Raw genomic sequence first — 27,755 nt, forward strand, 5'->3', positions numbered from 1 at the left:
AGAAGAGGGCATTAAGAATAATACTGAGACCCACCTGTGTTTGGCTGTTGCATCTGAGGTGAGATGATACCAGCAACACCTGCGCACACAGACACACATGGTTCTGTAAAGTGATAAATGTAAACATGTAGATTAATTATGATATTTTGCTTAACATTTATTGCTCAGTAACTCATAACAAAACACAATAGTCTGTATCCTGGTATCTAAGCTCCACTATCTCATCTTTATTACACAAAGACACAACACAACTACAAACTCATTTGAGCCGTTTTTTTTTTTTATCTTCAGCGGGCGGCATTTTAAACAGAAAGTGAAACTGAACAACAGGAGCTTTAAGGAAGCATGATGAAGCTAAAATAATCGAGGTAATACTCATTTTGTAATTCTTTAAATCTCCTACAGCAGAAGCAGAGCTAAGATCTGTCTCATCTCTAACATTGTATTTAGGGTGTTGATATGTCAGAGGCCGCAACTATAGCTTTAAATGATAAGTTTGGCACAGTGTTGCTTTAAGAATGCTCCTGCAACCTGATTTGAACTGTAGCTGAGCTCCGGCAGCTGCTGTCACCTACTCTCAGTTATAGCTCCATCCTGTTCTTTCCATCTGACCACACAATGAACGCTGTCTTGTTTTTGCCATCATGTTTGAATCTCTTAAAGGAAGAGATTTGCTGTGGTCTGAACAAAGCATGTGCTCAGTACGGCCCAGTTATTCTTAGCAGCTTTTCTCCACCTACTCCCTCAGAATAATTTAGTCTATTTATTTTGGGCGCTGAGTAAGAAATCTAATTCATAGCTACAAGAGTTTCTAAATTGAACAAAACATATAATACACATATTTATGACTCTGTAATTATGTTGTGCTTAGTTTGTTAGAGTGTATGTTCATAAGAAACATCTTAGACAAGACAAATCAGTCCCAGCCATATTTCGTTACACAGAAAACATTTTGCTCTTTCAGTTTAATGTTACTAAAACAATCCAATCATCTTTTCATGTTTACCTGCAGTTATATACAGTCTAGTTCCAGGTCATATAGCAATCCCTGGCAAACATGAGGCAACAGTGGAGAGGAACAACTCCCTGTTAACAGGAAGAATAAGCAACCACCTGCCATACCTGGCTGAGGTTTCGGAGGCAGGAACAACATTCAAAACCAGAGAACCACTGGCAGTGAGTGCGTTTTTTGAAAGAAATACTAGGCTTAATGACAGAACTAGTAGTAAAGAAAAGAAAAACACATAAAAGATGTTGGCAATATCTCTGCTGATGGCTTTGCCCGGGACAAAGACACAACTTAACCAGAAGTGCTGAGCAAGGAATACTTTCTATGGGAAAGGCTTTTTACTTTGTAACCGGAAATAAAATTAATATATGCATAGATACATTATCTTTCAAGAGGTTTCTGACTTTTTGATTTCTTGGTTTATGTCTTTCAGGTTCAAAAGACAAATCCCAAAGGAGTAGTCACTCTATTTCTATTTACCATTGATATTGGGTAGTCCTTACTGTGCTTGACCCCAATGTTGAGATTATGATTAAATGAGTTCATTGCTGACACTTGGCCTGTCACACGGGTTGGCATCATTTAGATTTTTTGCTGACAGACATTCTCTTTGCAATGATTCCAGTTGGGCTTTTAGTGGTTTTGGCTTTCAAGGTGTGTCTGGTTAGGTCTCAGTCCTCCCAGAGTTCACAGCAGGTAACAAGCCCCCCTAGTCCTACTGGAGAACAATCTCCCCTGGATGATGGTAATCTGTCCTTTCCCTGGAGCCGTCTTCGCCTGCCAAGGTATACTCTGCACATTTTCTATGGCCATTTTCAATCAGATGGAAAAAAATCCCAGAAATATCAGTATTTTGACTCACTTATTAACTGTCATGTTTCTATGTCTCAGGTACATCGTTCCTCTTCACTACCACCTCCTCCTGCACCCCGACCTCACCACTCTCAGCTTCACAGGCACGGTGCAGATCCAGATTGATGTCCAGAACAATACAAACTGGGTTGTTTTACACAGCAAGGGTCTTCAAATCTCCAAGGCCACAATTTTAGACCATAACCTTGCTCATCTATCTGATCAGGTATTTGGAAATACAAGGGGGATTACCTTTTCTTATTGTCACTTATCAACTTAACAATCTTATCCTGTTTTAGGTTCTTCCAGTTCTTCACAACCCTTCCCACGAGCAAATAGGAATTTTTTCTCCTAAGGTTCTCAGCAGCGGGCAAAAGTATTTTTTGTATATAGAGTTTGAAGCAGCGCTAGCTGAGGGATTTTATGGGTTCTATAAAAGCACCTACATCACCAGTGAAGGAGAGACCAGGTAAGAGCAGGATTCCTGTTTCCCAGCATCACTGGAGAAATTATCCAACACACAACAACAGCACAACAATCTCTTTTCAGAAACCTAGCTTCCACTCACTTTGAACCCACAAGCGCTCGAATGGCCTTTCCTTGTTTCGACGAGCCGAGCTTCAAAGCCAATTTCTCTGTGAGGATCAGGAGGAGCCCGGAGTACATTTCTCTCTCCAACATGCCTGTAGTGCGTGCTGAACCTTTGAAAGATATTGTATAGGTTTCAAATATTTATAGAAAAAAGTCCTCAAAGTTCTTCTGGGTTTCAGATCAAGACAACACAACTGAACAGAAACCTTCTTGAAGATCAGTTCGCCCCGAGCGTAACGATGAGCACATACCTCGTAGCTTTCATTGTTTGTGACTTCAAGTCTGTCAGTGCAACAACATCGTCTGGGGTGAAGGTAAGATCTTCATGATCCTCTAACATGTTGTTACTTTTTTTGTTTAAACTATTACTGTCTCAATCATAAATTCTGGTTCAACAGTTTGGTTTTGATTTCACTGTAGGTGTCCATCTATGCAGCCCCTGAGAAGTGGATGCAAACCCACTATGCTTTGGAGGTTGCTGTTAAAATGCTGGACTTCTATGAGGAGTACTTCAACATTCGCTATCCTTTACCAAAACAAGGTAACAATAAATCATTTTCTGTCTTATTTCTTATGTCCAATCTTTACTCTGTCCAATCTTTACTCTTTGTTCTTTATTACATATTTTCACTCTTTCAGATCTGATTGCAATCCCAGACTTCCAGTCTGGTGCAATGGAGAACTGGGGCCTGACCACCTACAGAGAGACCAGCCTTCTCTATGACCCCCTCACATCTTCCATTTCTGATGAACTCTGGGTTACAATGGTCATTGGTCATGAACTTGCCCATCAGGTGGGAACATGAGAGTGCCGTATAACAACAAATTAAATTAAATAATGTATTCTGCCTTAATTCAGGTGGCCCAGAATCCCTAATTAACGTAGGAGCTTATTCTGTATTCTCCATCTTGCCTGCAGTGGTTTGGGAACTTGGTCACCATGGATTGGTGGAACGACATCTGGCTGAATGAAGGATTTGCCAGATACATGGAGTACATTTCAGTAGAGGCCACCTACCCTGAACTTAAAGTGGTATGTGCTTTAATCATTTGTAGATAAATCAGTAATAAGCTACCAAGAGATGTTTGACCTTCATGTTTGACCTATTTTGGCAGGAGGAGTATCTACTGCACACATGTTTTGTTGCAGTTGGTCACGATTCTTTGAATTCCTCTCGACCTATCTCAAGCCCAGCAGAGAACCCCACCCAGATCAAGGAGATGTTTGACACAGTCTCCTATGACAAAGTATGTTTTCTGTGCATAAAAAAACATGAAACGTGTTTTTATCACATGCAGCTGCCTTACCTTAAAATATCGATTGATAGTAAAGTTAGTGGCTTGTTTGTATTTAGGAACACAAAACAGCTTACCTATAGAACATCAACAAAGATTAATGTCTGCCTTCATTACGTTTCATGACTCTTGTTAAAAATAAATACCTTCTCTGCCTCCTGTCAGGGAGCATGCGTCCTGCACATGCTGCGGCACTTCCTGACCAAAGAAGTGTTTCAGAGCGGGATAGTGCGATACCTCCGCAAGTACAGCTACGGAAATGCCCACAATCAGGATCTGTGGGACAGCCTTGCCAATGTAAGAGAGTCTGAAGTCATTTCTCATCTTTTTGTATTCTTAGAGGCCTCTTAGAAAACAAGCTGCTTAGTGGAGCTGTACAATAAACAGTATTTGTTTAAATTGTAGCTACAGGTGAGCAGGTTTTATGTGTTCTTCTTTGTCTGCATTTGCACTATTGCATATTATCACAAAAAGGAGGTAAAGTTTCATCCACAGAATATTTAAGCTCCAAATTCATTCTTATTGTCTTGACGATACAGGTATTACAAATTTGGGTTGCTTTAAACTTCTTCTAAAAAGGCATTTTTGGCTTTTATCCTTACAGATTTTAGGTGGTTACTTACTTTGTTATGAAAAATAACTCATCTTCAGAGACTTTTGTCAATTCTAATAAATCAGTGAAAAGAATATGTCTGCTTTTATTGCCCAATTTGTTATTATTAATGCTAATAAACTACATATAGGAATGAGTGTCAAAATACTGCTAATAACAAAAGTCTCAGGTTAACCGGTATTTAACAGTGACTCAAAGATATTATTTTTTTTAGTTCATATCAATAGTTATTTAAATTCTATAATAGTTATAAGATCATTAAATACTGAATAATAAGTGATACCACACTGAATGGCATTTTTAAACACTACCGTGGGATTTTCTAAGTTCAAAATGGACGCAGAGTCTTCTGAAGTCAAAATTCCAAGTGGGAGAGTCAAAGGCCTCTTACCAACCCTGGCATCAAAATCTTATTGTCATGATGCATTTAAAAAATGTACAGAAATGCAGAGCGTAGTAGATGAGGAGGATTTAATTTGTCATAAACTTACAGATTGACCTGGTACAGGAAAACAGCCAGGAAAGGTATATGACCAGAGGACTTGGAACCAGGTAGCAAGAAGGATAATGTCCAGGAAGATATCCGGATGACAAACAGACCAGGTAGCAAACAGCGTAATATTCAGGTAGCGATCAGTGTGATAAACAAACCATGTAGATATCAGGAGGAACCAGAAGCAAACAATAAAACACAGAGAGTTTAAATACTGAGGGAGTGTGAACCAATGAACTGGGAGAGGAGCTAATCAGGAGAATGTGAGACAGCTGGTGACCAGGGATGCAAGAGAACTGAGGAGAGTGACCAATTAACACAAATGAGCAAGGAGAGCAGGGAGGTGACCAGATTACAAGAAAACAGTGACTAGACTTAAGAACATAAACAAGAAGAACCAGATTTATCAGAATATAACTAAACGTATCTAACTCCAGAACACAGAAAAACAACAAAACTAACCAGAAGGAATCTCAGGAACCATAAATAAACCAAAAAGCACCTGGCTGAGCGGAAAGTTAACAAAAGCAAAAACCTAACACAGACAGATCCTGACAAATATGCCTGTTGTGTTTTTAAAACATAGCAACAGCTGTACTAATAAGCTGTTTATTTGAAAGTTATAAAGTTTATATTTTCCCTTGTGTGTTTCAATACTTAAAATGCAAAGAAAAACTCTGTCTCTAACTTGTATTGCTAACATTAGTTTGCTAGTCTCTCAGCACAGAAGTTAACATATCCATCTGGTTTTCTGGTTTAGCTTGGGTTTGTTAACATTGCTTAAGTCTTGGTTAAGTCTATGTCCACTTTAGTCAATTCTGAGAGTTCTTGAAATATTTTGACTCTATGTCCGCATCTGTTTTACTTTTATTAAGCTTCCTGTTACCTGCACTGTGTCGTAGTTGGTAGCACTGTTGCCTTGTCGCAAGAAAGTCCTGGGCTCGTATCCCCACCTGAGATCTTTCTGCATAGAATTTGCATGTTCTGCCCATGCATGCGTGGGTTCTCCCCAGGTACTCCAGCTTCCTCCCAACATGACTTTTAGATTGACTGGTTACACTAAATGTTCCTTGAGTTTGAGTGGATGGTTCTTTGTCCTGTGTGTCTCTGTATTTCGTTGTAATGGGCCAAGAAGTTATGTGCTGTGGGATAAATAGGAGCTCAAAACGTAGCATCAGTAACAGTATGTAGATATGTTAGAGCATTTGGGAAAATACACATCTGTGAATACAGAAACAGTATACGTGCTTTGGTACCACTAATTTTGTTTATTTGCTACTTTTTTTTTTTTTTTTTGCCAATCCACATTATATATATGCTACAACAGTGCAGCCCTGTAATAAGAAACACTGGGTCCAAACTGCACTGAAAGATTACAACATGCAACAAAACATTTGGAAACATTGACTTTTCTTCATTTTAAATATTTTTAATGAGTCAGTATAAATAGTAATGTGCATGTGATTCAAATGAATTACATCACACACAGTCAAATATTTCTTAAAAAAGAGAAATTTCTATAATTTTTCAGACATGCTCAGAAGATGACTTCACCTCAGGAAAACACTGTTACAGCAGTGACCAGGCCTCTAAGAATGCAGTGAGTAAAACATCTAAACCTTCACTCACCGTCCTGATGTCGCAACATTTACACAGTTGTATTTACAAGTGTTGAGTGTTTATGCCCTCCTGCAGTATCTGTTTGCAGGGGAACACCTGAACCTGACAGCCATGATGAACACTTGGACTTTACAGAAAGGGATTCCTCTGGTGACTGTAACCAGAAAGGGGCCTCGACTGCTGCTGAGACAGGATCGGTTCTTGAGGACAGTTCTTCCTTCTGATCCTCAGTGGCCCGCTGTGCAACAGGGGTAACTTCACAACTATTAGTAATTTAAGGTGCCTTTCAAAATGTGGGTTTATTTTGTAAAATGAACACATTTTCAGATTTATACACACATTTCTTTTGAATAGTTTCCTTTGGCATATTCCTCTGACATACAAGACCGATACATCCAGCACCATCCACAGACATCTGATGACTTCTCCCACAGGTAAGAGATAACATCCTGTATAAAGTTAGCTCGTTTTCAGCTTTACTTTGTGATTATCCAACACTTGCTGTTTGTTTTATTTAGACAGTATACACATTGGAGAAGAAGCCAGCTGGGTGAAAATAAACTCTGATATGACTGGTTATTATGTGGTTCATTATGCTGATGATGGTTGGGATGTGATGGTTAAACTACTGAGGGAAAATCACACAGCTCTGAGCTACAAGGACAGGACTCACTTGATACACAATGCATTTCAGCTGGTCACGTAAGTAAGAATGTTTGCACACGCAAGTTTTCTGTATGTCTGCAAAAGTAATGATTTGGTTTTCTATCTTTTTAAAGGGCCGGACATCTCCCACTTGATAAAGCCTTGGACCTGATTGGTTATCTACAACTGGAGAAACAGACGGTGCCTCTCCTTCAAGGACTGGGGTATCTGGAGGCCTTCTACCACATTATCGAGAAGAGAGATGAGCCCAGTTTAACTAAAGATCTAGGGGTAAGAGAGCTGCATCTCATAGGTTTTCAAATGTATTTCATTATGATATCTGAATGAGACGTGCTGTTTCTCTGTCTCTGAGCAGAAGTACATCCTGCAGTTTTTCCGTACTGTCATCGACCAGCAGACATGGAGCGACAGTGGCACTGTGCCTGAGCGACGTCTGAGGTCAGAGGTCCTGTCCCTGGCTTGTCACCTGGACTATCCCCCCTGTGTGGAGCGTGCTAATCAACACTTCAAAGACTGGCTCCGATCCAACGGAACATTGAAGTCTGTTTTTGAATCATATTGTAATAAATGTCATTATAAGCCTGCACCAGAGAAATACCTAAATGAATCCCAATCCCAATCATGCTATTTGTTGAAAGTAAAGAATGCATGCTTTGGTGTGTTATTGGGTCCATAACATGACTGTCTTTGTTTCTGTAGCCTACCTACAGATGTGGCAGAAACTGTGTTTTCAGTAGGAGCACAGCATGACCATGGCTGGACCTCGCTCTTAAACACGTACAAGATTTCCCTCTCTGAAGCCCAAAAAGAAAAGATCCTTTCTGCTTTGACAAGCAGTAGAAACAAAGACAAGCTACAAAGGTGCTCTAGGACCTTCTCCAGCTTTAGTTTTAATTGATGGTGCTGTAATCATGTGGCAAAAAGATGAATTTCATCACAGTGGATTACAAAAATAATGTGGATCGATGTATTTGTGTTTCAGACTATTAGCAATGGGTCTAGAAGGGAACGTGATCCGATCACAGGACCTCTCCAGTCTTGTTTTGATGATTGCCAGGAACCCAAAAGGACATCACCTCGCCTGGAACTTTGTCAAAAAGAACTGGGACACACTGGTTAAAAAGTCAGTGTAAATAATTGTTATACCATGATGGCAAAAAAGTATATAGACTTTTAAAAAGTTTTTTCTCATCAATCTACTCAGGGGAATAGGATCCAACTGTGCAGCTTAGATTTGTATAGGTAGTAGAAGTTGTATTAGTATTTCAAGCCTCTAACAGTGCAGATATCTTTTATATTCTACAAGCAGCAATTTTATTTTGCTTTATTTTCTTATCTTTTCTTTCTAACATTCAGGTTCCAGTTAGGCTCATTCTGCATCAGAAACATCATTATAGGAACAACAGGACAGTTTTCATCTCCTGAAGAGCTCACTGAAGTAATTCACACTTTCTTCATATTCTTTATTATTTAAATATTAAATATATTTTACGCAATGTTCATGTTCATGCATTTGGCTGACGCTTTTGTTCAAACGACTTACAAATGAGGATATAGCAAGGCGTTTTATATCAGTGACTTGAATTTAATGCGGTCGTCTAAAGGTAGCCAATGGAGCTCAACAAACAGAGAGGTGTGCTCTTTTAGGCTGATTGAAGACCAGAAGCCCCATTCTGGACTCTGCAGAGGCACAGGTTGAGAGACCAGTTAGGAGGCCATTGCAGTAGTCATGGTGGGAGATGACCATAAACTGAACCAGGAGCTGGGTGTATTTTTTAGCTTTACACATCTGACTGAATTTTCTTATTTGCAAGGGGTGTTACTTAGTCAGATTGGATTGAGTTTCTTTGAAAAAAATTAAGTCTTGCCTCAAATTCTCAATTGTAATTAAATCTAGAGTTCAACATGGCCTCTAGTGTTTCTTTACTGCTGAAAGGTGGACCTCCTGCCACTTTTATAGACTCTAGCATATTTTCTCCACTGAGCTTTTAAAGAACAGGGACACACAACCATGCGCACACACTTATAACTAAAGACAATTCAGAGAAACCTATAAACCTAACCGTTTTTGGACAGCGGGGGAGGAAGCTGGGGTAGGCAGAGGAGAGCAGGGAAACTTCATCTCAAGGCCAGTATTTCACCCCAGGACCTCTTTGCTGCAAGGCAACAGTGCTACCAACTGTGCCACCATGCAGGCCCGCAGCTATAAAATGACAGTTATAAAAACTGATTCTGTACAAAAAAACTACATTTACTTCAGTTAGTCCTCATTGTCGTGTGCTAGTATTTTGATAAATATGATTGGCTTATTTGTTGTTAGTTGAGTGTGTTTTGTCTTACAGGTGCAGCAGTTTTTTGAATCCATCAAAGAGCAGGCTTCTCAGCTGAGATCAACACAGCTTGCTCTGGACAATGTGCAAAAAAATATCCGCTGGGTTCAGAGGAACTTGAAATCACTGAGAAACTGGCTGAATGAGCAGATGAAATGACAGACAGCAAAAAGAAGGGTCCAGTTGACCAAAAACCACAAAAAAGTTACAGTGTTACAAATAACTTTGAGGGTTTTGTTTATGTGGCTTTGGAAATGTTCTTGTTTAAGATAATTAAACAGTTTTTTACGTGAAATAAAGCAAACAATGTGATTGGTAAAAATGGGAGATGGTAGATTGTGGATAATATGAACACTTGCATCAGAGAGAAAACAAAGATCAGCAAGTAGACAATAAAGGGATTCGTTGTACCTCCTGGCACCTTTGTGTTGTGTTACCTGCTGCATTTGATTCGAGGATACATTTGTGTCTATGCTTATGGGTTCAGTTGTTGTCAAAGGAGTATATACAGTCATCATGGGCATCACAATTAATATTATTAATCTTTTATTTTTGAACCATTTTTAGGGTGGAATGAACAGACAAAAAAAAACAACTTCGGGTTTGGGTGCACAATTCAGAATTTATGAATACTGGCTAAAATTACACATACAGGCTGAAATGTACACATACAACCCGACTAATTTTTGGTTTTAGGTTCTTTATTCAGCCACTCATCTAACAGTGTTTTCTGTTGTTATTTGCTTGTGGATTTGGGAAGGCCATTCCAGGAGCTTTATGTTAGTCTGTGTTACGGCTGGTGGCCGTATGTGTGTTTGTTTTGTACCATCATCAACAGACTGGCCAGCCGATGTCGCTGAAAAGCACCGTTTTCCTCCGTGCTATCGGTACCGCTGTTTCTGATAGGATCGGATTTCTTCTTCGCTGGATACCCTCTTCTTCGCTGTTCCTGACGGACTCTGATCTCCCTGCGTGCTCTGCACTCCTCCTGCTGGACGTCTCCGGGAGTTCATGTTGGACTATTCATTTCCTGGTTCTTCTGAATTCGCCGCCAATCAAGAAGGGACTACATTATATAAACTCTCTGCACCTGCCACTAAAGGCAGCTGGTATTTGGACAGAACAGCTCGCCACTTCTGACTTTGATGTTGTAAAATTTTGAAGCTTGGTTATTTTTGTATGCTTACCTGCTTGTTGGGAAGCTTGGGTATTTTGTATGCCTGCTCGTTGGGAAGCTTGGTTATTTTTGTGTGCTCACCTGCTTGATGACTCCATCTTGGCTCAAAGGAGTCTCTTTAAAGTTGATTGGGCTTTGTCTTGATTTGTTTGTTTGCTTTTTGTTAGCAGGGACGTTTTTGATTTAGGAAACTGTTGAATTAGTTTGTCCCTCCTTTTGGGGGATTATTTTTAGTTAAATTACTGATGGTTGTGTATTTTGTTAAATTTATGGTTATTGTGTATTTTGGGTTTTACCCCTTTTTATTTTCAAACGGTTTGTACTTTGTTAAGTGTCCTCCTTTTGTTTGTTTTGTTAAAAGTAACGGAAACTGAACTAAAAAGAAATAAATTACTCTTTCTTTCATAAAACCAACAACACCTGGTTTGAATGTTTACTTCCCCCTACCCCTAGACCAAGTGGGGTCGTAACAGTCTGGTTCATCAGAATCAGCCTTATTAGCCAGGATTATGTGCACAAATAAGGAATGACTTCTGTTTTAAGTTTTCACAGCATACTGACATTAATTAGAAATACATAAACTTTAGTTGAGATAAAAATAAGGTTAAAAGGAGTAATATGTACATGTATCAGTTCCAAAAACAAATCATTGTCCTGTTGCAACTATGAAATTGTTGATTTGATTTGAAGTTGTTGGCTGTGGAGGTAGTCCTCCTTCATTATTGTAGTCCCTTTGTGCAAACACACCAATATCTCTGGCAGGGAAAACACCCCTCTGTTATTGCCACCATGCTTTCTGTCAATCTTTGTCTCATCTGACTGCTGTTGTTTAGAAGACATTTTGATTATACATTTGGGCAGCAGATATATAATCTTAGAAATGTTTGGACCTAATGAGGACAAATTGGTCCCAATTTCTCTGTACTCGCACCATCCATTACTTTATTACCACAGAACCGGACAACACAACAACAACAAAAAAATGCAAAACAAGAAAATCCAGAATTGTTTTGGTAAATACTCAAGAAAACATTCCTTACCATGTGCTGGCAAATAATATGTGTAGATAGACTAGATAGAATATGTGTTAGAGGTGAGGGGTTCACATTATGATAAAAAACATTAAATATTTATCACTGTCCAAATGCCTGAAAATTTAAAATTTGTGTTCATTTATATTTTTTATTTGTTTTGAGGTGGAACAAATATGTGAAACAACACTGGAATGTCCTTCCTATAACCTTCACCTTAACCTTATGAATAATTTGTGACGTATATTTAAAGGCCAGAATCATACAAGACAGCAAAATAATTGAACAGAAATCTACCGTTTCTGATAAGAAAAGTAAAATATTCAGTCAGGATTTCTTCACATTTCTTCATCAAGGGACACACAACCATGCGCACACACTTATAACTAAAGACAATTCAGAGAGACCTATAAACCTAACTGTTTTTGGACAGCGGGGGAGGAAGCTGGGGTAGGCAGAGGAGAGCAGGGAAACTTCATCTCAAGGCCAGTATTTCACCCCAGGACCTCTTTGCTGCAAGGCAACAGTGCTACCAACTGTGCCACCATGATCCAGTGGCTTGTTTCTTCAACAAGTCACTGGAGACGTGTGAGGTCCCCTCCTGCTTCAAACGATCCACCATCATCCCAGTGCCCAAGAAACCCACCATCCTAGGATTAAATGACTACAAGGCCTGTAGCCCTGACGTCTGTGGTCATGAAATCCTTTGAGCGGCTGGTGTTGAAGCACCTGAAAGACATCACAGGCCCCCTGCTGGACCCCCTGCAGTTTGCTTACCGAGCAAACAGGTCGGCAGATGATGCTGTTAACTTAGGTCTACACTTCATCCTGCAACACCTCGACCAATCAGGGACGTACGCCAGGATCCTGTTTGTAGACTTCAGCTCGGCCTTCAACACCATCATACCAGACATCCTCCACCAGAAGCTCACGCAGCTTAACGTCCCAGCCTCCACCTGTCAGTGGATCAACAGCTTCCTGACGGACCGACAGCAGCAGGTGAGACTGGGGAGCATCTTCTCCCGATCCAGATCAATAAGTACTGGTGCCCCACAGGGGTGTGTTCTATCCCCACTCCTTTTCTCCCTGTACACAAATGACTGCACCTCATCAGACTCGTCCGTGAAACTCCTGAAGTTTGCAGATGACACCACTGTTATTGGACTGATCCAGGACGGCGATGAGTCTGCATACAGATAGGAGGTGGATCGGCTGGTACACTGGTGTTGTCAGAACTACCTTGAACTCAACCCACTCAAGACTGTGGAAATGGTGGTGGACTTTCAGAGAACACCACTCCATACACCCCCCTCACCATCCTCAACATCACCATGTCAGCCGTGGACCACTTCAGGTTCTTAGGAACCACCATCTCTGAGGACCTGAGATGGTCTTCACACATAGACACTGTTCGAAAGAAGGCCCAGCAGAGACTGTACTTCCTGAGGCAACTCAAGAAGTTCAACCTTCCACAGGAGCTGCTGGTGATCTTCTACACTGCCATCATTCAATCTCTCCTGTCTTCATCCATCTCAGTGTGGTTTGGCTCATCCACAAAACAGGACAGGTCCAGACTGCAATGAATAATCAGGACTGCAGAGAGAATAATCAGGGCTGACCTTCCCTCCATCCAGGACTTATACAGGTCTAGGGTCAGGAAAAGAGCTGCTAAAATCTCTGCAGACCCCACACACCTTGCACATAAACTGTTTAGAGTTTTACCTTCAGGCCGCCGCTACAGAGCACTGTTCACTAAAACCAGCCGCCACAGAGACAGTTTCTTCCCCCAGGCTGTTTCTCTGATGAACATTCAATAGAGTACAAAACAACCTCATTCTGAAGTCGCAATTCCACCTTGTATATGTGTATATTGTATATATGTATTTAAGGACATAAAGATATATGCAGAAAATATCTTATAACGCAAAAAACAAAAAAAAAGAAACCCAGAGAGCAAAGTGTCAAATTCCTCGTTTGTTGTTTGTACGAACTTGGCAATAAAGCTGAACCTGATTCTGAGTCAGCATTTGAGGTGCCTCTTGCTAAAGGGTATTAATATTAGTGTGTGTGTGTGTGTGTGTGTGTGTGTGTGTGTGTGTGTGTGTTTGTGAGTGTAAATTAACCTCTGTATAAATACAGCTGTTTCTTCTGACCACCAGAACAGCTGTTGGTCCCCACTTATGGTGTGAAGTCCTAATTTATTCACCAGCAGAATATGCATTTTTACAGCATAATGCAGCAGTGGGGCTGCTTTTCTTCAGCAGGAAAAAGAAAACTGATTAGATTTTATGACTAAATACAGGACAACCCTTCAAGAAATCCTGTTAAATACTGCAAAAGAGCAGAGGTTCACCTTGCAGCACAACAAGGACATTGAGCATAGTTTAGATCAAAGCATATTACTGTGTTAGAAAGGCCCTGTCAAGGTACAGAACTATATCCAATTGGGAACTGGTGGCAATCTTGAAAATAGATCTTCACAGGCGCCTTCCATCCAAATGATTGAGCTGGACCAACTTTGCAAACCAGAATGTGCAAAAACGTCAGTCTCTATATGGGCAAAGCTGGTAGAGACATACCCCGCAGCAATTTTAATTAAGTACTGCACTGACTCAGGGAAGTTGAAAACAAATACACGCAAAATTTTCAAATTAGTTTATTGTAAACATCTGAAAAACACCTATCGTTCTACTGGTTTACAATTATGCAAAACTATGTGGCCTCATACATAAAATCCCAATGAAATATATTAAAGTTTTAAATTGTAAAGTGAGTAAATTATGAAACCCACCGTGTTCCATTCTTACCTGCAGTGTTACTGTCAAACAGAGACCCATGATTTATCATTGATGTGACGTTCACGAACGATCCGATTCTTTTGAACGGCTGTTAACCTCGAACAACAGGACTCAAGTATTAGTTAGTGACATTCTTTGTTTTTTACTACTTTGCTTGCTTATAACACTACATTTTCAAATTAATTTAATTTAAAATAATATTTATTATTATAATTATGATTTAAATAACTTAGGCGATTAAATGCGGAAACAGAAAGAGTGAAGTGAGCGTTTCCTTATTGCTCACTGTTTGTTTTCGTCATGTGTCATGGTGGCAGACACGTGTGTGACACCCTCAGTGCGAACTGGGTGCCACAACATTGCCGACGCATGCAGTGGGAGAGAGGAGGAGGATGGACACAATATGCTCCTTGCTCAAGAACATAACAATGAGTGGGGCAACAAAATGTTTGCATACTTTATTTGGTAAATTTTTACAGTTAAGTGTTGTTTACCGTTTGTGCTTTGCTTTAATTGTTATATTTTATGGTGCGGTTGGTGATTATTGTTCTTGCCAAAGCAACTCAAGTGCTCTTTTTTTCTCTTCTATCTTGTTACATTTTGCTTTCTTTATTTTGTTTCTATATTACAAATAGCAGTAAAATGGTGTTAATGCACACACTTGTAGTAAAGAACTACATGGGTATTTGATATTTATAGTTTGATATTTTATACTGAATTTTATCAAAATATATACATAAAGAAAGATCTTTATATGGTATTAACAAACCTTGGTTCTGTTTTTCACCGTTTAATAAAAATATGAATCTTACTTAATACAGATGATTGAACTTTTGTTGTGAATTTCACCCACATAAACCAGGTTTCCTGAAATTAATGTATTTAATACTATATTAGGGGTAAAATTGCTTGTTTTTATGGGGAAGTTGCGAAAATAAACTGCACTACAACCTCAGTCCAGCAGACTGGTGCTAACATTCTAGCCCATTTCCTTCTTAAAAATCTGGTGTAAATGTTGGGTTTATCAGCCATCTTGCTCACACACACCTTAAATTTTCTATGTTACTAAGATCAGGGCTTTGTGATGACCTCTCCTAAACATTGAATTCATTGTCCTTGGGTCAGTTTGTAACTAATTTCACAGTATGATTAGGGTTAAATGTTTGTGACACATTTTGGCATGTATCACTGGGAAGTCAGACTTTGTGGCAGCCCCAGAACTCATTAGAGGTATTATATTTCCCCTCTGGCCTGAGAACTACTTGGAATCCCACAGTATGACTAGTGAGGGTCGCTGTGGAGTGGAATGTCAGGGTTTTTCTCCTGAACCAGTTGCGTCAGCAACCCAACCTCACATTATTTAAAGACAGTGGATGGACTGATGGCTCAAATACACACACACACACACACACACACACACACACACACACACACACACACAAACAAGCAGTTTTTTTATCTTCAGCGGGCGGCATTTTAAACAGAAAGTGAAACTGAACAACAGGAGCTTTAAGGAAGCATGATGAAGCTAAAATAATCGAGGTAATACTCATTTTGCAATTCTTTAAATCTCCTACAGCAGAAGCAGAGCTAAGATCTGTCTCATCTCTAACATTGTATTTAGGGTGTGGATATGTCAGAGGCTGCAACTATAGCTTTAAATGATAAGTTTGGCACAGTGTTGCTTTAAGAATGCTCCTGCAACCTGATTTGAACTGTAGCTGAGCTCCGGCAGCTGCTGTCACCTACTCTCAGTTATAGCTCCATCCTGTTCTTTCTATCTGACCACACAATGAAGGCTGTCTTGTTTTTGCCATCATGTTTGAATCTCTTAAAGGAAGAGATTTGCTGTGGTCTGGTTTTCAGCTAAGCTCTATGTGCCAGAATTAACTAAGCATGTGCTCAGTACGGCCCAGTTATTCTTAGCAGTTTTTTCTACACCTGCTCCATAAGAATAATTTAGTCTATTTATTTTGTGTACTGAGTTAGAAATCTAATTCATAGCTACAAGAGTTTCTAAAGCAGAAGTCTAAAACCTTTATAATTCAAGGAGCCATTTATGCCCTCAGTCCTGCTAAATAAACTCGTTTAGAGCCACAACTGTTACATAACCTTTGGAAAAAGACAACTTAGAATTTTGCTAAATATACTAAAGGATATTTGTTGGCATATTTAATGAATCCCTGTTTTATTTCTTTTCTATGGTTTAAATTAAGAAAAACATAAAACCTTTGCACCTTTGAGGATGGATATATTTTCTTCTATGGCATTTGGATAACTGTGGGAAATAATGTAAAAAAAAACAAGCAGATTGTTTCCAACCTAATGACAAGAAAATAGATTTAAAAAAAGTTACTGGTAAATTTAATGGAAGTCTGTTCTGAAAATTCAGCACAATTATTCAAAGAAAAAAAAAAAAACCTGTTAAAACCTAGTTTTATAATTTATTGTCTATATTAAAACAATTGTTTCTTTATCATTATTAGCCATGTTCATAAGAAACATCTCAAAACAAAACAAGACAAATGAGTCCCAGCCATATTCAGTTACACAAAACATTTTGGTCGTTCTGTTGAATTTATTTTAAAATAATCCAATCATATAGTCATATTTAGCTCCAGTTAGATACAGTGAGATTCAGTGTTGAGGGAGGAATACTTTCTATGGGAAAGGTTTTTTACTTTGTAACCGGAAATAAAATTAATATATGCATAGATACATTATCTTTCAAGAGGTTTCTGACTTTTTGATTTCTTGGTTTATGTCTTTCAGGTTCAAAAGACAAATCCCAAAGGAGTAGTCACTCTATTTCTATTTACCATTGATATTGGGTGGTCCTTACTGTGCTTGACCCCAATGTTGAGATTATGATTAAATGAGTTCATTGCTGACACTTGGCCTGTCACACGGGTTGGCATCATTTAGATTTTTTGCTGACAGACATTCTCTTTGCAATGATTCCAGTTAGGCTTTTAGTGGTTTTGGCTTTCAAGGTGTGTCTGGTTAGGTCTCAGCCCTCCCAGAGTTCACAGCAGGTAACAAGCCCCCCTAGTCCTACTGGAGAACAATCTCCCCTGGATGATGGTAATCTGTCCTTTCCCTGGAGCCGTCTTCGCCTGCCAAGGTATACTCTGCACATTTTCTATGGCCATTTTCAATCAGATGGAAAAAAATCCCAGAAATATCAGTATTTTGACTCACTTATTAACTGTCATGTTTCTATGTCTCAGGTACATCGTTCCTCTTCACTACCACCTCCTCCTGCACCCCGACCTCACCACTCTCAGCTTCACAGGCACGGTGCAGATCCAGATTGATGTCCAGAACAATACAAACTGGGTTGTTTTACACAGCAAGGGTCTTCAAATCTCCAAGGCCACAATTTTAGACCATAACCTTGCTCATCTATCTGATCAGGTATTTGGAAATACAAGGGGGATTACCTTTTCTTATTGTCACTTATCAACTTAACAATCTTATCCTGTTTTAGGTTCTTCCAGTTCTTCACAACCCTTCCCACGAGCAAATAGGAATTTTTTCTCCTAAGGTTCTCAGCAGCGGGCAAAAGTATTTTTTGTATATAGAGTTTGAAGCAGCGCTAGCTGAGGGATTTTATGGGTTCTATAAAAGCACCTACATCACCAGTGAAGGAGAGACCAGGTAAGAGCAGGATTCCTGTTTCCCAGCATCACTGGAGAAATTATCCAACACACAACAACAGCACAACAATCTCTTTTCAGAAACCTAGCTTCCACTCACTTTGAACCCACAAGCGCTCGAATGGCCTTTCCTTGTTTCGACGAGCCGAGCTTCAAAGCCAATTTCTCTGTGAGGATCAGGAGGAGCCCGGAGTACATTTCTCTCTCCAACATGCCTGTAGTGCGTGCTGAACCTTTGAAAGATATTGTATAGGTTTCAAATATTTATAGAAAAAAGTCCTCAAAGTTCTTCTGGGTTTCAGATCAAGACAACACAACTGAACAGAAACCTTCTTGAAGATCAGTTCGCCCCAAGCGTAACGATGAGCACATACCTCGTAGCTTTCATTGTTTGTGACTTCAAGTCTGTCAGTGCAACAACATCGTCTGGGGTGAAGGTAAGATCTTCATGATCCTCTAACATGTTGTTACTTTTTTTGTTTAAACTATTACTGTCTCAATCATAAATTCTGGTTCAACAGTTTGGTTTTGATTTCACTGTAGGTGTCCATCTATGCAGCCCCTGAGAAGTGGATGCAAACCCACTATGCTTTGGAGGTTGCTGTTAAAATGCTGAACTTCTATGAGGAGTACTTCAACATTCGCTATCCTTTACCAAAACAAGGTAACAATAAATCATTTTCTGTCTTATTTCTTATGTCCAATCTTTACTCTTTGTTCTTTATTACTTATTTGTACTCTTTTAGATCTGATTGCAATCCCAGATTTCCAGGTCGGTGCAATGGAGAACTGGGGCCTGACCACCTACAGAGAGACCAGCCTTCTCTATGACCCCCTCACATCTTCCATTTCTGATGAACTCTGGGTTACAATGGTCATTGGTCATGAACTTGCCCATCAGGTGGGAACATAAAAATGGAAATCCATGGTGGATTAGGATCACTGTCTAACTTTTCTAGTTTAGATTTAATAGAGTTTGACGAAGAGTCAGATCTTAAAGTCTTTGGTTTGCTCTGCAGTGGTTTGGAAACTTGGTCACCATGGATTGGTGGAACGATCTTTGGTTGAATGAAGGTTTTGCCAGATACATGGAGTACATTTCAGTAGAGGCCACCTACCCTATTCTCAAAGTGGTAAATTGTTAATTGCTTGACTATAACTATATCTATATCTCTCTCTATATATATCACAATTATTCCCTAAGTAGATGATTGATATTGAGGTTACCTAACCTATTCTGGCAGGAGGAGTATCTGCTGCACACATGTTTTGCAGCGATTGGTCTTGATTCTTTGACCTCCTCTCGGCCAATCTCAAGCCCAGCAGAGAGCCCCACCCAAATTGAAGAGATGTTTGATACAGTTTCCTATGACAAGGTATGATCTCTCTGTTTAAGTCACAAAAGCAGACACAAAAATAACAAAAGTAGAGAATATTCATTACATCATTTAATTTGCCCTTTTTGAGTTCAAATGTTCATACAATTTGAATATAACAGTCTAATGAGTGACCTAACTATATTTGATGTTGCAAAAGCACTTTTTACACATTTGGAGAAAACAACACCCACACATCCTCAGTCTGGTATTCATGTCATCTCATAGTTAATAGCTAAAACCTTTCCAGGGAGCGTGCGTCCTGCACATGCTGCGACACTTCCTGACTGAAGAGGTGTTTCAGGGAGGGATAGTGCGATACCTCCGCAAGTACAGCTATGGAAATGCCCACAATCAGGACCTGTGGGACAGTCTATCTAATGTAAGATTAACTATTTTATTTCCTTTTATCATGTATTCATCTTGAAAAGAAGCAGCATTATAGACCTGTGCAGTGCATCTGTCATATTTGTTTGCTCTTCTGCTTTTGCAGTTGAACAAGTTCTTTTCGTCAAAAAAGGAACAAAATTATGCATTATTAATTTCCTGTTCATTTTGTCATATATATATATATATATATATATATATATATATATATATATATATATATATATATATATATATATATATATATATATATATATATATATATATATATATATATATATACAGTACAGACCAAAGGTTTGGACACACCTTCTCATTCAAAGAGTTTTCTTTATTTTCGTGACTATGAATATTGTAGCTTCACACTGAAGGCATCACAACTATGAATTAACACATGTGGAATTATATACTAAGTGTGAAACAACTGAAAATATGTCTTATATTCTAGGTTCTTCAAAGTAGCCACCTTTTGCTTTGATTACTGCTCCGCACACTCTTGGCATTCTGTTGATGAGCTTCAAGAGGTAGTCACCTTTTCCAACAGTCTTGAAGGAGTTCCCAGAGATGCTTAGCACTTGTTGGCCCTTTTGCCTTCACTGTGTGGTCCAGCTCACCCCAAACCATCTCAATTGGGTTCAGGTCCGGTGACTGTGGAGGCCAGGTCTTCTGGCGCAGCACCCCATCACTCTCCTTCTTGGTCAAGTAGCCCTTACACAGCCTGGAGGTGTGTTTGGGGTCATTGTCCTGTTGAAAAATAAATGATGGTCCAACTAAACGCAAACCGGATGGAATAGTATGCCACTGCAAGATGCTGTGGTAGCCATGCTGGTTCAGTATGCCTTCAATTTTAAATAAATCCCCAACAGTGTCACCAGCAAAGCACCCCCACACCATCACACCTCCTCCTCCATGCTTTATGGTGGGAACCAGGCATGTAGAGTCCATCTGTTCACCTCTTCTGTGCCGCACAAAGACACGGTGGTTGGAACCAAAGATCTCAAACTTGGACTCATCAGACCAAAGCACAGATTTCCACTGGTCTACTGTCCATTCCTTGTGTTCTTTAGCCCAAACAAGTCTCTTCTGCTTGTTGCCTGTCCTCAGCAGTGGTTTCCTAGCAGCTATTTTACCATGAAGGCCTGATTCACACAGTCTCCTCTTAACAGTTGTTCTAGAGATGTGTCTGCTGCTAGAACTCTGTGGCATTGACCTGTTCTCTAATCTGAGCTGCTGTTAACCTGCGATTTCTGAGGCCGGTGACTCGGATGAACTTATCGTCCGCAGCAGAGGTGACTCTTGGTCTTCCTTTCCTGGGGCGGTCCTCATGTGAGCGAGTTTCTCTGTAGCGCTTGATGGTTTTTGCAACTGCACTTGGGGACACTTTCAAAGTTTTCCCAATTGTTCGGACTGACTGACCTTCATTTCTTAAAGTAATGATGGCCAATCGTTTTTCTTTACTTAGCTGATTTTTTCTTGCCATAATACAAATTCTAACAGTCTATTCAGTAGGACTATCAGCTGTGTACTGTATCCACCTCCTGCACAACACAACTGATGGTCCCAACCCCATTTATAAGGCTTGAAATCCCACTTATTAAACCTGACAGGGCACACCTGTGAAGTGAAAACCATTTCAGGTGACTACCTCTTGAAGCTCATCAACAGAATGCCAAGAGTGTGCGGAGCATTAATCAAAGCAAAAGGTGGCTACTTTGAAGAACCTAGAATTTAAGACATATTTTCAGTTGTTTCACACTTTTTTGTTCAGTATATAATTCCACATGTGTTAATTCATAGTTTTGATGCCTTCAGTGTGAAGCTACAATATTCATAGTCATGAAAATAAAGACAACTCTTTGAATGAGAAGGTGTGTCCAAACTTTTGGTCTGTACTGTATGCTTAATGAAGTTTATTTAATATTTGCTTAAAGGTTATATATAAATACAATATAAATTTAAACTATTTAGTGCCACATTTTAATGCAATTGCTGCTGCAAGTATTTTGAAGCATGTCAACTTTTTCAAGTTTTGCTACATATGCCCAATCAGATTTATGTCTGGATTTGGGCTGGGCCTTTCTAACACATGGGTATGCTGTGTCTTCATTGCAGAGTTATTGTCCTGTTGGACCCCCAATGTCAACTTCTTTTAAGCCTCTAACAGGTTTTTTCAGGGTTGTCTTGCATTTACCTCAATCCGTTAGTTCTGACAATTACAGGGGTTGGACAATGAAACTGAAACACCTGGTTCTAGACCACAATAATTTATTAGTATGGTGTAGGGCCTCCTTTTGCGGCCAATACAGCGTCAATTCGTCTTGGGAATGACATATACAAGTCCTGCACAGGGGTCAGAGGGATTTTAAGCCATTCTTCTTGCAGGATAGTGGTCAGGTCACTACGTGATACTGGTGGAGGAAAACGTTTCCTGACTCGCTCCTCCAAAACACCCCAAAGTGGTTCAATAATATTTAGATCTGGTGACTGTGCAGGCCATGGGAGATGTTCAACTTCACTTTCATGTTCATCAAACCAATCTTTCACCAGTCTTGCTGTGTGTATTGGTGCATTGTCATCCTGATACACGGCACTGCCTTCAGGATACAATGTTTGAACCATTGGATGCACATGGTCCTCAAGAATGGTTCGGTAGTCCTTGGCAGTGACGCACCCATCTAGCACAAGTATTGGGCCAAGGGAATGCCATGATATGGCAGCCCAAACCATCACTGATCCACCCCCATGCTTCACTCTGGGCATGCAACAGTCTGGGTGGTACGCTTCTTTGGGGCTTCTCCACACCGTAACTCTCCCGGATGTGGGGAAAACAGTAAAGGTGGACTCATCAGAGAACAATACATGTTTCACATTGTCCACAGCCCAAGATTTGCGCTCCGTGCACCATTGAAACTGACGTTTGGCATTGGCATGAGTGACCAAAGGTTTGGCTTCAGCAGCCCGGCCGTGTATATTGACCCTGTGGAGCTCCTGACGGACAGTTCTGGTGGAAACAGGAGAGTTGAGGTGCACATTTAATTCTGCTGTGATTTGGGCAGCCGTGGTTTTATGTTTTTTGGATACAATTCGGGTTAGCACCCGAACATCCCTTTCAGACAGCTTCCTCTTGCGTCCACAGTTAATCCTGTTGGATGTGGTTCGTCCTTCTTGGTGGTATGCTGACACCCTGGATGCCGTGGCTCTTGATACATCACAAAGACTTGCTGTCTTGGTCACAGATGCGCCAGCAAGACGTGCACCAATAATTTGTCCTCTTTTGAACTCTAGTATGTCACCCATAATGGTGTGTGCATTTCAATATTTTTGAGCAAAACTGTGCTCTTACCCTGCTAATTGAACCTTCACACTCTGCTCTTACTGGTGCAATGTGCTATCAATGAAGACTGGCTACCAGGCTGGTCCAATTTAGCCATGAAACCTCCCACACTAAAATGACAGGTGTTTCAGTTTCATTGTCCAACCCCTGTAGTTCCCATTAACGCTGATTAACTGTCCTGTTCTTAAGGAAAAAAAGCCTTCCACAATATGAGGCTGCCACTGTCTTGTTTTACAGAGTGGGTAGTGTGCTCAGGGTGACGTGCAGCATTAGTTTTCCACCATAAATAACAATTTGCTTTCATGCCATAAAGTTACATTTTGGTCTCATCTGACCAGACCATTTGCTGTGTTATATTACATGGTCTCTGACTAGCATAATATCTTTCTCTTTGTCACTAGTCAATGAAGTTCCAGATCTGTTAAATGCATGATAAATAATGGTCCCACTGTTAGATTCTCCCACCTGAGCGTTCTATCTCTGCAGCTCTTTCAGAATTATTACATTTGCCTCTTGGCTTCCTCTTTAACTAATCCAATTAATCTTTTCCCTGCCTGTCAGTTTATGTCTTGATAGGTTTGAAAACTTAGGGGGATTATTTTAAAACCACCAATCCTCTTAACTTGTCCGTAACTTGTCTGCTTTGTTCCTTTCTTTTCATGATGCCGTTCATTCACTAATGATCTCTACCAAAGCTCTGAGGTCTTCACAGAACATCTGGTCATATAATGGAATTAAATTAAACATAGATGCACTCTATTTCCTAATGAGGAGACTTCCAAAGGCAATTGGTTGAACTGGATGTTAATTAATGTAGTCACTTCAGATTTTTATTTGTGAAAAATATGTTAGAATATGTAGATTAACTCACTGAAATCACTGTAGAAGTACTGTTAGGCTACTTATTATAATAATGTCCTTAAATGACTGGTATATAACTCAGTACATAGAAGCCAAACAAGATTACCATTATCACCATTTGTCCTTGTAAAATATTTTTTATTGGAAGACTTTATTTGAAATATGGTAAAAGATGTGATTGTTACATTTTTTGAGTTGTTCAAAGTGTTAATTTGAATTCGGGGACACATTAAATTAGAAATACAATAAAATCAGGCATCAACAAGCTCTAAAACAAGAAGGAAATATTAAAATGCAGGTGCCTTTGGCCGGTTGAGATGTGCAAGAACATAAAATAATAAAATATGTTTTTTTTTTACAACCATAAACATTTTTAAAGAAGAACTGGTTTTACCTACCAAAACTAATTAAAAAAAGACATCTCTGCTTTGAGTGTATTTATGATGAAAACATAGGACTACAGTATCAACACTGACACATGTATTCATGAAAAAGAAAACTGGTTTTAGTGGAGCAAAATAAATTATTCTGATTAGTGATAAAAAGTGTAAAAACTCCTTTAGAAAAGACTAATGCTAAAGGTACAATCTTTTTAAATTTGTGAAGTACAAGCAGTCCAAATAACATTTTAGACAGTTATTACTGATAAATCAAATGAAAAAGAAAAAAATGTCCCTGGTTTGTGTTTGTCTACTACATAAAATCCAGGTAAACACATTCAAGTTTTTGGCTGTAACATGACACAATGTAAAAAGGTTCATATGTATGCATAGGTCATAGCACTGACCATGTTATTCAAACAAACTACATCCAAAGTGATGTAGTTTATAAAAAGATGAATCTTGTTCATTATTTTTCAGACATGCTCAGAAGATGACTTCATCTCAGGAAAACACTGTTACAGCAGTGACCAGGCCTCTAAGAATGCAGTGAGTAAAACATCTAAACCTTCACTCACCGTCCTGATGTTGCAACATTTACACAGTTGTATTTACAAGTGTTGAGTGTTTATGCCCTCCTGCAGTATCTGTTTGCAGGGGAACACCTGAACCTGACAGCCATGATGAACACTTGGACTTTACAGAAAGGGATTCCTCTGGTGACTGTAACCAGAAAGGGGCCTCGACTGCTGCTGAGACAGGATCGGTTCTTGAGGACAGTTCTTCCTTCTGATCCTCAGTGGTCTGCTGTGCAACAGGGGTAACTTCACAACTATTAGTAATTTAAGGTGCCTTTCAAAATGTGGGTTTATTTTGTAAAATGAACACATTTTCAGATTTATACACACATTTCTTTTGAATAGTTTCCTTTGGCATATTCCTCTGACATACAAGACCGATACATCCAGCACCATCCACAGACATCTGATGACTTCTCCCACAGGTAAGAGATAACATCCTGTATAAAGTTAGCTCGTTTTCAGCTTTACTTTGTGATTATCCAACACTTGCTGTTTGTTTTATTTAGACAGTATACACATTGGAGAAGAAGCCAGCTGGGTGAAAATAAACTCTGATATGACTGGTTATTATGTGGTTCATTATGCTGATGATGGTTGGGATGTGATGGTTAAACTACTGAGGGAAAATCACACAGCTCTGAGCTACAAGGACAGGACTCACTTGATACACAATGCATTTCAGCTGGTCACGTAAGTAAGAATGTTTGCACACGCAAGTTTTCTGTATGTCTGCAAAAGTAATGATTTGGTTTTCTATCTTTTTAAAGGGCCGGACATCTCCCACTTGATAAAGCCTTGGACCTGATTGGTTATCTACAACTGGAGAAACAGACGGTGCCTCTCCTTCAAGGACTGGGGTATCTGGAGTTCTTCTACCACATTATCGAGAAGAGAGATGAGCCCAGTTTAACTAAAGATCTAGGGGTAAGAGAGCTGCATCTCATAGGTTTTCAAATGTATTTCATTATGATATCTGAATGAGACGTGCTGTTTCTCTGTCTCTGAGCAGAAGTACATCCTGCAGTTTTTCCGTACTGTCATCGACCAGCAGACATGGAGCGACAGTGGCACTGTGTCTGAGCGACGTCTGAGGTCAGAGGTCCTGTCCCTGGCTTGTCACCTGGACTATCCCCCCTGTGTGGAGCGTGCTAATCAACACTTCAAAGACTGGCTCCGATCCAACGGAACATTGAAGTCTGTTTGAATCACATTGTAACAAATATCATTCTACACTCATCAATATCTTTATTGGATGTACTTCGATCAAGTCAAATGTTCATGTTCAAGAAACCAGTTTGAGAGGATTTGGGTTTTGTGACATGGTGCATTATCTTGCATGCTGCACCCGTCAAAAAACTATGGGATATGATAAGCATAAATAATTAGGTTGTCTGTGGGGTTAATATGAAACAGGATTAATGAATGCTTTAATGTTGTTCATGTCAAATTCTGATCCTAGCATCTGAATGTTGCAGCTGAAATCAGGACTTATCTGGCCAGGCTTCCAAACTCTTATTGCCCAATTTTGTTTAAATTGCCACCTCAGCTTCCTGTTCTTAGCTGACTGGATTTGCACCTGATGGGGTCACTGCTTTCTGGTTTGATGTGTTGTGTGTTCAGAGATGCTATTTAGCATATTTTGGTTGTAACGAGTGGTTATTTAAGCTGGTGTTGCCTCTAAATCATTGACAACCAGGCCACAAATAAAATTCATTTAAAGTACATTTCTACCCCATTCTGATCCTCAGTTTGACTTTCACCAGGCCATCTTCACAATGTTAAATGGCTAATTGCATTGAGGTGATGCCATGTGATTAGCTGATTCTCTGTTTGTGTTAAAAAGTAATATATGTCCTGTGAAAGGATGGACTGTATACTTTAATATCATTGCGTCTCCATCATCACTGTGTGTTGTGTTTAATATAGTTTGCCCACAGATGTGGCAGAGACGGTGTTCTCAGTGGGAGCTCAGGATGACTATGGATGGACCTCGCTCCTACACACATACAAGATTTCCCTCTCTGAAGCCCAGAAGAAAAAGATCCTCTTTGCTTTGGCAACCAGCAGAGACACAGACAAGCTGCAAAGGTGCTGGAGGGTATTTGTTAGCTTTTTTAAACAGATGGTGCTGCCATCATATGGCCAAAAACATGTCTGGTGTCATAACTGCTGCAGATTAAAATCAATAGTTTGTTCTTGTGTGTATTTATGTTGCAGACTGCTGGTAATGGGTCTGGAAGGGGAGGTTATCCGATCACAGGACCTGTCTTATGTTGTTTGGATGGTGGCCCGCAACCCGAAGGGATATCATCTCGCCTGGAATTTTGTCAAACAGAACTGGGACACACTGGTTGAAAAGTTTGTATGACTCATTTTCATAACATGTGATGCCATCAGTGTCACGCTCTATACATATTTTCTGAAAGCTGTTTTCTGCCCATCGAACTTTTCAGATGAACAGCCTCTAACCTTGCAAAACCAACTTAACATTTCAGTGCGGTCCAGTATCTGCTGGAGCAGATATGGGTTTTATTTCCATCCTGTAAGGTTTTGGATTTCTGAAATCCTTTCTCCTTTTTTTCTTACATGCAGATTCCAGTTAGGTTCATCCTGTATCAGGAGCATGATTGTTGGGACCACGGGACAGTTTTCATTTCCAGAGGAGCTCAATGAAGTAAATTAATACTTTAATAATTTTTTA

At 39.7% G+C, this 27,755-nt stretch overlaps 2 protein-coding genes across 3 annotated transcripts in view; both read left to right on the top strand.

Annotated features, from left to right (window-relative positions):
- Window positions 1-9,880, top strand: LOC124877197 (endoplasmic reticulum aminopeptidase 2-like). Of its 2 annotated transcripts, XM_047380256.1 has the most exons (22): window positions 1-58; window positions 292-368; window positions 1,443-1,794; window positions 1,901-2,087; window positions 2,161-2,330; window positions 2,411-2,549; window positions 2,632-2,766; window positions 2,873-2,993; window positions 3,092-3,246; window positions 3,372-3,485; window positions 3,569-3,700; window positions 3,914-4,045; window positions 6,386-6,454; window positions 6,550-6,725; window positions 6,829-6,908; window positions 6,993-7,176; window positions 7,254-7,410; window positions 7,496-7,680; window positions 7,840-8,001; window positions 8,123-8,263; window positions 8,497-8,578; window positions 9,483-9,880. In XM_047380256.1, the coding sequence occupies exons 3-22, from the start codon at window positions 1,625-1,627 to the stop codon at window positions 9,627-9,629; spliced, it is 2,838 nt and encodes a 945-aa protein (XP_047236212.1). In that variant the 5' UTR covers window positions 1-58; window positions 292-368; window positions 1,443-1,624; the 3' UTR covers window positions 9,630-9,880. The 2 variants fall into 2 exon arrangements, with proteins under 2 accessions (XP_047236212.1, XP_047236211.1); XM_047380255.1 differs by lacking the exons at window positions 1-58; window positions 292-368 and adding an exon at window positions 1,035-1,176.
- The window catches only part of LOC124877198 (endoplasmic reticulum aminopeptidase 2-like), a 27,363-nt gene continuing 696 nt past the window's right edge, over window positions 1,089-27,755 (top strand). Inside the window, exons 1-20 of the mRNA XM_047380257.1 lie at window positions 1,089-1,176; window positions 17,249-17,600; window positions 17,707-17,893; window positions 17,967-18,136; window positions 18,217-18,355; window positions 18,438-18,572; window positions 18,679-18,799; window positions 18,882-19,036; window positions 19,155-19,268; window positions 19,380-19,511; window positions 19,762-19,893; window positions 24,954-25,022; window positions 25,118-25,293; window positions 25,397-25,476; window positions 25,561-25,744; window positions 25,822-25,978; window positions 26,064-26,248; window positions 26,981-27,142; window positions 27,272-27,412; window positions 27,647-27,728. Of these exons, the coding sequence (XP_047236213.1) occupies window positions 17,431-17,600; window positions 17,707-17,893; window positions 17,967-18,136; window positions 18,217-18,355; window positions 18,438-18,572; window positions 18,679-18,799; window positions 18,882-19,036; window positions 19,155-19,268; window positions 19,380-19,511; window positions 19,762-19,893; window positions 24,954-25,022; window positions 25,118-25,293; window positions 25,397-25,476; window positions 25,561-25,744; window positions 25,822-25,978; window positions 26,064-26,248; window positions 26,981-27,142; window positions 27,272-27,412; window positions 27,647-27,728 (2,691 nt within the window). The 5' untranslated portion in view covers window positions 1,089-1,176; window positions 17,249-17,430. The remainder of the gene's footprint in view (window positions 1,177-17,248; window positions 17,601-17,706; window positions 17,894-17,966; window positions 18,137-18,216; window positions 18,356-18,437; window positions 18,573-18,678; window positions 18,800-18,881; window positions 19,037-19,154; window positions 19,269-19,379; window positions 19,512-19,761; window positions 19,894-24,953; window positions 25,023-25,117; window positions 25,294-25,396; window positions 25,477-25,560; window positions 25,745-25,821; window positions 25,979-26,063; window positions 26,249-26,980; window positions 27,143-27,271; window positions 27,413-27,646; window positions 27,729-27,755) is intronic.

Source organism: Girardinichthys multiradiatus, chromosome 12 (genome assembly GCF_021462225.1).
Source record: "Girardinichthys multiradiatus isolate DD_20200921_A chromosome 12, DD_fGirMul_XY1, whole genome shotgun sequence".
NCBI lineage: Eukaryota > Metazoa > Chordata > Actinopteri > Cyprinodontiformes > Goodeidae > Girardinichthys > Girardinichthys multiradiatus.

Excerpts from the sequence above, each read along its gene's own strand:
- LOC124877197 (XM_047380256.1), top strand. The coding sequence starts at position 1,625 with ATGATTCCAGTTGGGCTTTTAGTGGTTTTGGCTTTCAAGGTGTGTCTG. Across the intron at positions 6,455-6,549 it reads ACCAGGCCTCTAAGAATGCA|TATCTGTTTGCAGGGGAACA; the intron begins GTGAGTAAAACA and ends GCCCTCCTGCAG. Across the intron at positions 6,909-6,992 it reads TCTGATGACTTCTCCCACAG|ACAGTATACACATTGGAGAA; the intron begins GTAAGAGATAAC and ends TGTTTTATTTAG.